At 52.6% G+C, this 13,255-nt stretch overlaps 1 protein-coding gene across 5 annotated transcripts in view; it reads left to right on the top strand.

Moving 5' to 3' along the window:
* Positions 1 to 5,352: 5,352 nt before the first annotated feature.
* The window catches only part of SPATS1 (spermatogenesis associated serine rich 1), a 35,413-nt gene continuing 27,510 nt past the window's right edge, over positions 5,353 to 13,255 (top strand). For 4 of the 5 annotated variants that reach the window (XM_070074045.1, XM_070074044.1, XM_070074043.1 and 1 more), the window contains exons 1-2: positions 5,353 to 5,614; positions 5,828 to 5,962. In XM_070074045.1, coding sequence (XP_069930146.1) covers positions 5,368 to 5,614; positions 5,828 to 5,962 — 382 coding nt within the window. In that variant the 5' untranslated portion in view covers positions 5,353 to 5,367. The remainder of the gene's footprint in view (positions 5,615 to 5,827; positions 5,963 to 13,255) is intronic. The other variant, XM_008262991.4, reaches the window with a different exon arrangement.

Genomic DNA, 13,255 nt, shown 5'->3' with positions numbered 1-13,255 from the left:
GGGGTTTTTGTGCTTCCGGGGATGGGCATCTTCTCAGGCCGCTCCTCGACGGTCTGACGGCCTTCGGTGGGCGTGATGGTAGCCTGGCAGGCACTGAGAGGACACGTGGGCCTTCCATGCCCACAGCACACATGAAGAAGGCTCCGGGCAGTGCTGAGTCCATGCTTGGAATCCAGAAAGCCTGGGTCCGGGCTCCAGCTGTGCCACTTACTAGCTGGGCTGACTAGTCACCCCTCCCCAAGCCTGTCTTTCTCATTTGTAAAATGGGGATGACTCTGGGGGCTGGTTTTCCGGCACAGCAGGTTAAGTCACCACCTGTGACACTGGCAAGCTCATGTCCAAGGGCTGGTTGACGTCCCTTCTGCTTCACTCCCAAACCAGCTCCCTGCTAATGCGCCTGTGAAAACAGTGGAAGATGGCCCAAGTCCTTGGGCCCCTGAGCCCATGTAGGTGACCTCAATGGAGTTCCTGGCTGCTGGCCTCAGCCTGGCCCAGCCCTAGCTGTTGCAGCCATTTAAGGAGAGAACCAGTGGATGCAAGGTCTCTATCTCTGTCTCTGTCTCTGTCTCTCTCCCTGCCTTCCAAATACAAATTAAAAAAAAAATCTTAAAAACCACAGGGCTGAGGCTGGTGTTGTGGCATAGTGGGTAAAGTTACTGCCTGCAGTGCCGGCATCCCATATGGGCGACAGTTTGAGTCCTGGCTGCTCCACTTCCAATCCAGCTCTCTGCTATGGCCTGGGAAAGCAGTAGAAGATGGTCCAAGTGCTTAGGCCCCTGCACCTGCTTAGGAGACCCAGAAGAAGCTCGTGGCTCCTGGCTTTGGATTGGCCCAGCTCAGGATGTTGCAGCCATTGAGAAGTGAACCCACGGATGGAAGACCTCTCTCTCTGTCTCTCCCTCTGTCTGTAACTCTACCTGTCAAATAAATAAACAAATCTTAAACAAACAAACCAACCAACCCATGGGGCTAACTCTATTATCACTTTACTGTGCAATAGCTGAGACAGGTAACGAATGTGAAGAGGTTGCGTTCTGCCTACCTGGGAACCCCTGTGCCTGGCACAGAGCCTGGGACATAGTAGGTGCTTGACAATTGTTTCCTGACTTGAACGGCTGGCGATGCATTTGAAAGGCCTGGGGGGTGCTGCTGGTGGTGGCCAGTTCTGAGCTAGCTGAGCTCCCTGGCCCCCGGGGTTGGCCCGGGCCCTCTGCCTGCCAGGCAGCTGTGCTCAGTAATCCACTCAACACCTCTTCCCAGCACCCTTTTTAAGGCCCTGTGGCGCCTCAGCCTGGAAGCCACAGCAGAGATCCTGGGCTCGCGCTGTAGTTCCCATGTCTGGGTCTACACTGCCCTCTGGTGTGGTTTTATGGGATGAGCTGGTTAGACGCAGTTTGTGGTGGGTGACCTTTCCCTGACATTGGGGAAGAGCGGTTCCTCCCAGACCACCCTCCCCAGCGCCCCGCCCCCACCCCTTCTGTAGCTTGCAGCTCCTGAGGTTTAGCAAACAGGGATTTTCTATCAACGTCTAGGATCCCTCAGCCATCGAACAACACACCCTGCTAAGCTCAAGTTTCCCTCCATGCAGGCACTTTTTGCTGTGCTGAGACCTGAGAGAAACAGGCTAGAATTTGTTTGGTATCTCTCCTCCCTTTGCTTTCTGTTCACCTCATTCTTTTTTCTTTTTTTAAAGATTTATTTATTTATTTGGGGCCAGCGCTGTGGCGCAGCGGGTTAAAACCTTGGCGTGAAGCGTCGGCATCCCATATGGGCGCTGGTTCTAGTTCTGGCTGCTCCTCTTCTGATCCAGCTCTCTGCTATGGTCTGGGAAAGCAGTAGAAGATGACCCAAGTCCTTGGGCCCCTGCATCCACATGAGAGACCCGGAAGAAGCTCCTGGCTCCTGGCTTCGGATAGCGCAGCTCTGATTTATTTATTTATTTGAAAGTCAGAGTTACACAGAGAGAGAAGGAGAGGCAGAGAGAGAGAGAATGAGAGAGGTCTTCCATCCACTGGTTCACTCCCCAGTTGGCCGCAATAGCCGGAGCTGCGCCAATCCGAAGTCAGGAGCCAGGAGCTTCTTCCTGGTCTCCCACTTGGATGCAGGGGCCCAAGGACTTGGGCCATCTTCTACTACTTTTCCAGGCCATAGCAGAGAGCTGGATGGGAAATGGAGCAGCCAGGTCTTGAACTGGCGCCCATATGAATTGCCGGCATTACCTACTATGCCACAGCACTGACCCCTGGGCACCTCATTCTTATGGTTTCCCCAGGTGCCTCATTGTCTGTCACCCTTCCCAGAGCCACACTCCCATCCCTGGCAGCAAAATGGGGTCCTCCTGGGTGGAGGAGGGGAGCTGGGGGCTAAAGTCCAGCCCCCTCTTCCTCTGACTTTGCCCTGGAACCTACTAGAAAGGCCCACCTTCCACGACTAGGTTGGCTAGCATGAAATTGCTGATGTGGGATCCTGTTTGACCTCCAGAACAGCAACTCCATGTGCTTAGTATTTAATACTTAGTTAGCACTGAATTAGCACGTAATTCTTCCTGCCCAATCCCCGCACACGCTGAGGCCACCTGCAGCCCCAAGATTCCTGGGCTCATTCGCATCTGGGAGAGCCAGGCTCTGGGCACATCAGGCGTGTGGACTGTGGAGCTGGAAGGAGGGCCCTGAAGCTGGACAGCAGGCAGAGTTGGCTTCCAAGGCCTGGGGCCAGCCCCACGCCCCTGCATTCCTGTGCAGGTGCCACAGGGACCTCCAAATTGGGCCTGGTTTGAGGCCAAGGGCTGGTGAGGGAACCCTGGAGAAGCTCTTCTTCTCTATGGCATTCACCCTCCTGGTGGTGCGCAAGGTTTTCTGGGAGTTTCAGCAGGCTTTGAGGGCAGACCAGGATCCCCCACTCCTGTCTCTGCTGACAGGGCTGCTAGGCGTGGGAAGTCCTGGGCCCCCGTAGGCTGCAAGGGAGGCCAAGTTGACCTGGGGCAGCTCTGCAGCCTCAGGGACCCCCTTAGGTGGCTCGGTGTGCACCAAGCCTCAGGATTGCTGCCCATCAGGCCCCAATGCAGCAGGCACCTCAGATTTAGAGCACTGTAGCGTCGGATGCCCACATGCTGTATCAGAGTGCTGGGTTCAAGTCCTGGCTCCCGAGCTTCCTGCTAATGAGTATGCACCCTGGGAGGCAGCCAGTGATGGCCTGAGCACTTATGTCCCTGCCACCCACATGGGGGGCCCAGATTGAGCGCCAGGTCCTTGGCTCCAGCCTGGCCCAGCCATGACTGTTGTGGGCATTTGGAGCGTGAACCAGCAGGTGGGAGCTCTCTCACTGTCTGTCTGTCTGTCTGTCTCTACCTTTCAAATAAAAACAAATACATGGAAATAAATAAAACTTGCCCAAGGGTGGAGAACAAAGCGGCTGGGAGGTTTAAGCAGCAGTGTAACAGCAGGGTGTGAGCCACAGGTCACAGAACTCCACTCGAGGTTTTACACACTTGTGTTGCCGTCACTGGCCCAACAGCTAGATCTTGACATCTTGGCTGTGGGTATGTATGTGTGTGTGTGTGTGTGTGTAACCTGGTTTCTTTCCTCTCAGGAGAAGGCAAACAGGAGAGAGCGAGGCTCAGCTCAATCATTTTAATCATCCATCCATCTATCTATACACCCATATATCTATTTGCCCACCCTCTTATCCACCCAATTATTCTCTCATTGAAACAGATGGTCATTGAGTGTCTCTATGTGCCAGGCACTTTGCTAGGTGCTTGGCCCAGAGCAGTGGACTAAGACAAAAATCACTGTCTTCCCATCATTGCCAGCATCCTGGGTGACGCCATTAATAGCTCTGCTGTTGCCCAGCAAACATTTCTGTGATAAAGCTATTATCTCTTCTATCACAGGAGAATTAAACAGACAAAATGTTTATGTTTTGAAAAACTCTAATCAGAGGGAAGTGCTCAGGATAAAATACCTTAAAAGTCCAATTGGATATATTGCTAGATTGTAATTACATTAACATATATGTGCATTGAAAAAGGACAGAGGGGCTGGTGCTGTCACACAGCGGGTTAACGCCCTGGCCTGAAGTGCCGGCATCCTATATGGGTGCCAGTTCTAGTCCCAGCTGCTCCTCTTCCAATCCAACTCTCTGCTATGGCCTGGGAAAGCAGTAGAAGATGGCCTGAGTCCTTGGGCCCCTGCACCTGCGTGGTGCTCCGGCTTCGGATTGGCACAGCTCTGGCCATTGCAGCCAGTGGATGGAAGACCTCTCTCTCTCTGTCTCTACCTCTCTCTGTAACTCTGTCTTTCAAATGAATAAGATAAATCTTAAAAAAAAAAAAAGAAAAGAAAAGAAAAGAGAAAGGACAGAGAGGAAGTAGCCCTTATACTTAAGGAGTGTGGCATCTTATGTTCTTATGTTCTCCAGGACAGGACAGATCCCCAATCCCCCAGGCTCTTCATACAATGTGTTGATTCTCCTACTAGGAGGTGGGGCCTGGGTTCCCTCTCCCCGAAGTGGAGACTTGGAAGGCAGTACTGCTCCTGCCTGGTGTTTCTGGGATGCCCGTAGGTAGGTGACCTGGCAAAGGCCCCAGCGGACAATCCACTTGAGTCATCAGACTTCGGCAGAAGCTCTATCCGCCACCTGATGCCACCGCAGGAGAGACCCCGAGGGTGAACAGCTCAGCTTCACCTAGCCAGCCCTCAAAACCCAGAGATATGGTGATTGTTGTGGTTAAAAGCAACAGAATTTGAAGCGACTTGTTATTCAGCAGTAGCTACATACCTGGAACAGTGGTTGATCTCTGAATTGTGAGACTGCGGGTATTAGCAATAATTTTCAATGTTTCCCAAGATTTCTATGAGGACCACTTACTTTGTTATCTGCACATTTTTTTAAATCAAAAATAAAAGCACATTTTTTGGGTCACTTCATTAAAGGTGAAACTAAGTCTAAATATGAATTTAGGGGCTTAAGCTAGATTTGGAAATAAAAAGTTTTGTGTAAAAGACCTAATAGGATTGGAAAGAGTCATCAAAGTTGTGGTGGATTTAGAATGAGCAGACTCAGAAATGCAACCCAGCCTTCCCGGCGACCTTGAGCAGGTCCTTGCTCAAAGTCAGTTTCCTATTTTGAAAAATGCACCAGGCTGTGTTAGGAAGATAGCATCACCAGGGCGCCTGGCCCAGAAAAGGCACTCTGTAAGTGGCAGGTGAATCCTGTCCAATCCAGGCCAATTGTAAGGGCACCAGCCAGCTTTGTGGAGGCGCATTCCCAGCTCCTGGAGGGCTACCGTTCTAGCAATAAAAATGTCCTGGAAAAGCACCCTAACTCTTAAAAAAAAGAAAAACAACCGAGAACATTTAAGCGGCGATGGCTGGCCCTGGCAGGAGCCGCCTCTCTGGAGGCTCCATCCTGCCCGGAGGGACCCGGAGCCTGGATGCCGCGGGAGAAGAGGACCCGGAAGCCCGGCCCGGCTGGGCGCGGGGCGGGCGCGGTGTCCCAGCAACCGCGGAACGCGTCTTGGCGATGGAAGCGCCCAGCGGCGGCGGCGGCGGCGACCTCCTTCTCGCTCTCGCCGCTGGGCTTTCGGCTCCCCCGCCAGGCACCTGGCAGTTCGGTGCGTTGATCCGGGCACAGCCTGGGGCCTCCCTTGGGCAGGGGCTGGGCAGCCGCGGAGGTGCGAACGACCTGTGGGGGGAGGCCAGCCCTGACCTTGGCCTCTCTAGGGCGCGTGGGGTGCCGCGGTTTGTTGCGACTGGCGCCTTTCTCACAGGGCGCTTTTTTTGTGTGTCTCGGTTGCTTCTAATGTTTCCCATCATCTCGTGCGTAGGGGATTCCATGTTCCCAAGGGGGCCGCACGCGGAGTCGCCACCTCCACAGCACGTCGAGAGCTATCTGCAGCACAGAGCTGGAGAAGGTTCCAGAGAAAGGGATGCCGGCATGGCCCAGGACGAGAGGAGTTACAGTTGAGTTCTTGGAGAGGCTGAGGGCTGGGTGTGCATCCAGCGGTCGTGGTATCCCAGGGCCCAGGGGCGTGGTGGGAAGCTTTCGGGCAGGCCAGTTTGGGGCACACGGAAAGGACTGTCTGAGGAGTGATTGACGTCTCCCTTACCCGGCCGGGACCTCCCTGGGAACAGCGCGGGAAGACTGTTGCGGACCAGGCAGGGAGCAGAGGCTGCCCTGTCCAGTGCTTGGCGCACGCCGGTGAGGCTGGGATTTGGCGTGAGGCTGGGATTTGGCGTGAGTCTGCGTTTCCACAGGCCCCTACCCTTTCTGTTTTTCCTCTGCTCGGACCTTAGCAGATTTGTGGCACTGTTTGTTGGATGGGCAGCTTGGGTGGAGATCAGGAACACTAAGGAAAGGCTGAAGTTGAGTACCGGCTGGTAGCTCAAAAACGGATGCTTTTTTTTTTTTTAAATTGTTTTTAATTAATTTGGGAGGCAGAGGGAGTTCCAATCCACTGGTTCACTTCCCAAATACCTGCTGCAGTAGCTGGGACTGGGCAGGGGTTAGTGCTGGGAGCTGGGAACTCAACCCAGGTCTCCCATGTGGGTGTTGGGGACCAACCATGTGAGCCATCACCGCTGCCAGCCAGGGTGTGCAGCAGCAGGAAGCTGGGGTGAACAGCCAGGCATTAAACCCAAGGACGCTGATTTGGGTCCCCGGCTTCTTACCTGCTAGGTCCAGTGCTCCCCCGAAGTAATAGCTGGCTCCTCTGGCAGAGGAGGTGTCTGGGAGCACTTGGAGCGGAACAGTCTCCCAGAATGCCTTGGGCTGAGCATGTGCTCTGGGTGTGGCTTTCCTGTTCCAGCGTGCTGTGTGCTGCAGGAGGGGGCTGTAGAATGGGCCATCTTTGTCCCAAAGGATCTTAGCTTGCTCCCTGGTCTTCTATAACCCAGGGAGGCGGCCTTCGTCCTCACAGGGCGGAGAGGAGAGGCAGGTACAGTCATCGACACCCCGGGGCCAGGAGAGCTGCAGGAGGAAGAACCAGTAAGAGCTCCACATGGCTGAGAGGGCGAGGAGAACAGGGTTCCGGGATTCTAACTTCAGACTCCAGACTTTCTGCTGTTCCTACTCTGGTTTGGGGTCAAGAACGAAGCTGCTATTTATAGGGTAGACCAGGTAAGCTCCATGTTCCTGAGTTAGTGGTGCCAGCAGAGCGGGAGGCCCTGGGATTCACCAGATCGCATTAACCGAAGACTTCTGGTTTCCTTTTCTTTTGAAAGATATATTGATTTGAAAGGCAGAATGACAGAAAGAGCGATTTTCCATCTACTAGTTCACTCCCCAATGGCTGCAGCAGCTAGTGCTGGGCCAAGAGGAAGCCAGGAGCCCCATCCAGGTTTCCCAGGCTCATGCATATGGGCCATCATTCTCTGTTTCCCAGGTGCATTAGCAGGGAGCTAGATGGGAAATGGAACAGTCAGAATTGGAACCCATGATCTGACGTGGGATGCTGGCTTCTCAAGTCGGGGAGCTTAGCCCAGTGCTCCACGGCACCTGCCCCTCATTTTCTGCTCTGTTGGTGTGTCCACTCGGACCAGTTTAATATAGAGTCCCTGGGTCTTAGGAAGGAAGGGGCTGCACAAATTAGTTGACGATACATGCATGTGTGTGTGTGTGTGTGTGTTTCTAGCAGGGAGAGCCACCCACTGCTGCTTTTTTTTTTTTTTTTTTGACACGCAGAGTGGATAGTGAGAGAGAGAGAGAGACAGAGAGAGAAAGGTCTTCCTTTTGCCGTTGGTTCACCCTCCAATGGCTGACGCGGCTGGCGGGCTGCGGCCGGCACACTGTGCTGATCTGATGGCAGGAGCCAGGTGCTTCTCCTGGTCTCCCATGCGGGTGCAGGGCCCAAGTACTTGGGCCATTCTCCACTGCACTCCCGGGCCACAGCAGAGAGCTGTCCTGGAAGAGGGGCAACCGGGACAGAATCCGGTGCCCCGACCGGGACTAGAACCTGGTGTGCTGGCGCCGCAAGGCAGAGGATTAGCCTAGTGAGCCGCGGCGCCGGCCTCACTGCTTTTATTACTCCTCAAGGAGGGAAGCAGCTCTATAATGTGAAAAGGGCTACATACGCCAGTGCTCTAGAAACTTACGGTGCTTGTGGAGCAGATAAGCAGGGCTGGGAAACCAGGTGTTTGCTTGAAAAGGTCTCCCCAGTAAAGGAACATAACTTGATGTATTGTTCTCCCCGGTAGACTGAGCGTTTGTGAAAATCAGCCAAGATGAGAAGTGTGTGAGAGCACTGTGGTTATGTAAGGTGTTATTCCTGCCTGAAGAAATGGAAATCAGTATCTTGAATCCCACAGATGGTACCAAAGAACCAGACTTTTTCCTAAACTCTCATTCCCCCCAGATTCTTTTGTGGCCATCAGAACCTTCTCTTGAGATTTTTTTTTTATTGCATCATTTTTTCTATTACCTAGTGTTTAGAGTCTTGTTAGTGTGTACTGGTTTATGGCTTACTTGGCATTTATCGCATTTGAGTGATGCTTTTCCTGAGGCACAGGGACCCTTTCTAGAAGGGTGCACCCCCTCAGCATCTCTGTTCCTCCTGACAGCCTTGGGAGCTGGACACAGAGTGGGGGAGCCTAGAAACCTGTGCACCCGGAGGCTTTTGACTTGCTTAGAGCAACACAATGCTCCTCTTTGTAATGGTAGCATCAGTATCAGAATGGAAGAGGCCAGGATCAGGTGTTTAGCCAGAGGTTAGGGTACCTGTCCCACAGCAAAGTGCCTCGGTTTGGGGCCTTGTGGTGCAGCAGGTGAAGCCGCCGCCTGCGAAGATGCTGACATCCCATATGGGCGCCGGTTCAAGTCCCGGCTGCTCCACTTCTTATCCAGCTCCCTGCTAATGTGCCTGGGAAAGCAGTGGAAGGTGGCCCTAGCTCTTGAGCTCCTGTACCCACGCTGGAGACCTGGATAAAGCATCTGGCTGCTGGCTTTGACCCGGCCCGGCCCTGACCATTATAACCATCTGGGGAGTGAACCAATGGATGGAGGATCTCTCTCTGTCTGTAAAATAAATCCTAAAAACAGGAAACAGCAAACAAAAAATAAAGTGCCTTGGTTTTATGCCTGGCTTCAGTTCCTGACTCCAACATTAGGCTCACCCAGACTCTGAGAGGCAGCAGTGAGACAATTTAAGAAATTGGTTTCTTCCCACAAGGAAGAACCAGGTTATGTTCCTGGGTTCCAATTTCTAGCCCTGGTTTTCAAAGACATTTGGGAAGTAAATCAGTAGGAGAGAGCTAATGCTATCTGTCTGCCTGCCTCTTTTTCTTTTTAAACTTTTTTATTTATTTGAAAGACTAAGTTATATAGAGAGGTAGACAGGGGGAGAGAGCGCGCACACACGAGAGAGAGAGAGAGAGAGAGAGAGAGAGAGAGAGAGATATCTACCACCTGCTAGTTCACTCCCCAAATGACAGCAATGACTAGAGCTGAACTGATCTGAAGCCAGGAGCCAGGAGCTTCTTCAGGTCTCCCATGTGAATGCAGGAGCCCAAGCACTTGGGCCATCCTCCACTGCTTTCTCAGGTGCATCAACAGGGAACTGGATCGGAAGTGGAGCAACTGAGACTCAAACCAGTGCCCATATGGGATGCTAGTGCTGCAGGCTGGGGCTTTAACCCGCTATGCCACAGTGCTGGCCCCTGTCTGCCTGCCTCTTTTGAATAAATTTTAGAAAAGAGAAAAGGAAATTTGTTGTTAGACTTAAATTTTATTTATTTGAAAGGCAGAGAGAGAGAGAGAGAGAGAGATCTTCCATCCACTGGTTTAATCCTCAAATGCCACAACTGCTGAGATTGGGCCAAGCCAAAGCCAGGAGCTGGGAACTCAATCTGGATCTCTCACGTGTGTGTCAGGGACCCAGCGACTTGAGCCATCACCTAAGTGATGCATTAGCAGGAAACTAGAATAGGAGGCAGAATCCAAGAACCATGATAGGGGATATGCATCTCCCAGGTGATATCTTAACCACTGGACCCAACACCTGCTGCACTATTTAGATTCTTTTTTTGACAGGCAGAGTTAGACAGTGAGAGAGAGAGAGACAGAGACAGAGAGAAAGGTCTTCCTTCCGTTGGTTCACCCCCCAAATGGCTGCTATGGCCGGTATGCTGTGCCAATCTGAAGCCAAGAGCCAGTTGCTTCCTCCTGGTCTCCCATGTGGGTACAGGGCCCAAGCACTTGGGCCATCCTCCACTGCCTTCCTGGGCCACAGCAGAGAGCTGGACTGGAAGAGGAGCGACCGGGACAGAATCCGGCGCTCCAGCCGGACTAGAACCCAGGGTGCCGGCGCCACAGGTGGAGGATTAGCCAAGTGAGCCACGGCACCGGCCAACTATTCAGACGTTTGAGTGTGAATAAGGCTCAAGGATGTCTTTATCAATTTATTTTGCTTATATTTTATCTATGCACACAAGTGATTAAATCAGCATGTAAGGAAGGTTACAGGAATGTTTGTAGTGAGTTTAAAATAAACATTCTACTGCTAGAGCACTTGGTCATAGTTTAGTTGGCAGTCTCTGTCCTTTGTGCTACAAAAAAATGTTCCTGACACTGATGGATTCTTTTTCATCTTTGAAGATTTGTTTATTGACTTGAAAAGCAGAATTACAAGGCCGGCGCTGCGGCTCACTAGGCTAATCTTCCGCCTGCAGCGCCGGAACTCCAGATTCTAGTCCTGGTTGGGGCATCGGATTCTGTCCTAGTTGCTCCTCTTCCTGTCCAGCTCTCTGCTGTGGCCCAAGTGCCTGGGCCTTGCACCCCATGGGAGACCAAAAGGAAGCACCTGGCTCCTGGCTTCAGATTGGTGCAGCACGCCGGCCATAGCAGCCATTTGGAGGGTGAACCAACAGAAGGAAGACCTTTCTCTCTGTCTCTCTCTCTCACTGTCTAACTCTGCCTGTCAAAAAATAAATAAAAATAAAGGCAGAATTACACAGAGAGAGATAGAGAGAGAGAAGGAGAGATTGGTCCACCAGTTTATTCTTCAAATGGCTGCAACTGCCAGGACTGGGCCAGATCGAAGCCAGGAGCACACAGCTTCTTCTGTATCTCCCACATGAGTGTGGGAGTGGGGGGGCCCAACCACTTGGACCATCTTCCTCTACTTTTCCAGATGCATTAACAGGGAGCCAGATCGGAAGTGGAGCATGCGGGACTCACACCAGCACCCATATGGGATGCTGGCCTCTCAGGCAGAGGCTGAACCTGCTGTGCCGCAGTGCTGGCCCCCAGTGGTGTCTTACGTTCAGTGGAATACAGTATATGCACTTAGGGCTCCAGGTCTCTAATTACTGCTTTAGCCGAGTCCCGCAGGTTTGATGTATAGTTCATTGGTTAGTAAGCACCTCAAGATTTCCATTGTGATTTCTTCTTTTACCTGAATTATTTAGTGGTTTGACTTCCCACGCTTGTGGATGGGTTTTGGCTGTCGTTTGATGGTCTTGCGCTGTGATCTGAGTCACACTTGTGGGTACTTGTGTGAAGCTTTTTTTAATTTATTTATTTTTATTTTTATTTTTTGACAGGCAGAGTGGACAGTGAGAGAGAGAGACAGATAGAAAGGTCTTCCTTTGCCGTTGGTTCACACTCCAATGGCTGCCGCGGCCGGTGCGCTGCGGCCGGTGTACCGCGCTGCTGATCCGATGGCAGGAGCCAGGTACTTCTCCTGGTCTCCCATGGGGTGCAGGGCCCAAGCACTTGGGCCATCCTCCACTGCACTCCCGGGCCATAGCAGAGAGCTGGCCCGGAAGAGGGGCAACCGGGACAGAATCCGGCGCCCCAACCGGGACTAGAACCCGGTGTGCCGGCGCCGCAAGGCGGAGGATTAGCCTAGTGAGCCGCGGCACCGGCCCTACTTGTGGGTACTTGTTTTGTGGCTGAGTATTTGGGTGGCTGCTCCTTCGGCTGCTGGGGACCCATCCTCTCCTCCTCACAGCTCTGCTGCCTTCATGCCCTCTGCTGGCCTTGGCTCCGTCCCAGCTACTCACGCCGCAAGGCCCTGTCTGTGCCTGGGGCTGCTGCACGTCCAGGGAATATTCCGGAGCGGCACTTCTCACACGCGGCTCGCCCCAAGGGCCACCTGAGCTTTTTCCTAAACACACTGATCTCCAGACGGCCGATCTGCCCAGAGCCCTAGAGTGCGTGTGTTAGGTGAGTGCACCAAGGGGATTCTGATGGCAACTTTGGGAAATTCGGCGCGGCTTCGGCACGTGGGATTGGTTAGAATGCAGGACAGTGGTGGAGTTGGACGTGAAGAAGAGGAAAAGCACAGCCAAGGCCACGAGCTGCTGGGGGAGGGGACATCTCTAAGAGGCAGGTTCCTAGGCCTCTCTAGGAAGGGTTCTAATTCCATTGGTCTGTGATGGAGCCCAGGCATCTGCATTTGTAACTGACCTCCTAAGCATTGCCAATGCAGCCAGTTCTAATGCCATACTCCCCGATGGAGGGTGTAGGAGGAAGGAAGTAGCTCAGTTTTTTTTTTTTTTAAGATTTATTTATTTATTTGAAAGAGTTACACAGAGAGGATTGGCAGAGAGAGAGAGAGAGAGAGAGAGAGAGAGAGAGGGGTCTTCCATCCTTCCATCCTCTGGTTCACTCCCTAATTGGCTGCAATGGCCAGAGCTGGGCTGATCCAAAGCCAGGAGCCAGGAGCTTCCTCCAGGTCTCCCACGTGGGTGCAGGGGCCGAAGGACTTAGGCCATCTTCTACTGCTTTCCCAGGCCACAGCAGAGAGCTGGATTGGAAGAAGAGAAGCTGGGACTCGAACTGGTGCCCGTATGGGATGCTGGCGCTTCAGGCGGTGGCTTTACCCATTACGCCACAGCGCCAACCCCCTTAGCTGGTTTTTAAACTGTCTAGAATCACAGGGGAGATCCTCTTAAGAATGAAGGGTTGTGGATAGTGATGGAACATGAGAAGAGTGGAAAAGAGAGGATTCACCTGATACTCGACTCATGGAGGAAATGAATGGAAAGATGACCCGCGTGGCAGTCCTGCTGGTGGAGCATGGGAATTTGCTGAGGTTTGTATAACACATGGTTTATATCGTATGCTCAGGAAGCCTGGTACTGCGCAGGTGGAATTTCAGCCAGTCTAAAAGTACACTCAAGCGTCAGGGAACTCTGACTGACTTCTTGTCATTTTCTTGTAACCGTTGGGTTAACATTGTGCGTATGGAGCTTCCGTGATCTACGAAGTTATGCCTGAAGAAACCCAATATCCTTTTGTGATTGGCAAAGGCACA

Source organism: Oryctolagus cuniculus, chromosome 5 (assembly GCF_964237555.1).
Source record: "Oryctolagus cuniculus chromosome 5, mOryCun1.1, whole genome shotgun sequence".
NCBI lineage: Eukaryota > Metazoa > Chordata > Mammalia > Lagomorpha > Leporidae > Oryctolagus > Oryctolagus cuniculus.
This window is presented reverse-complemented; position numbering and strand designations above follow the sequence as displayed.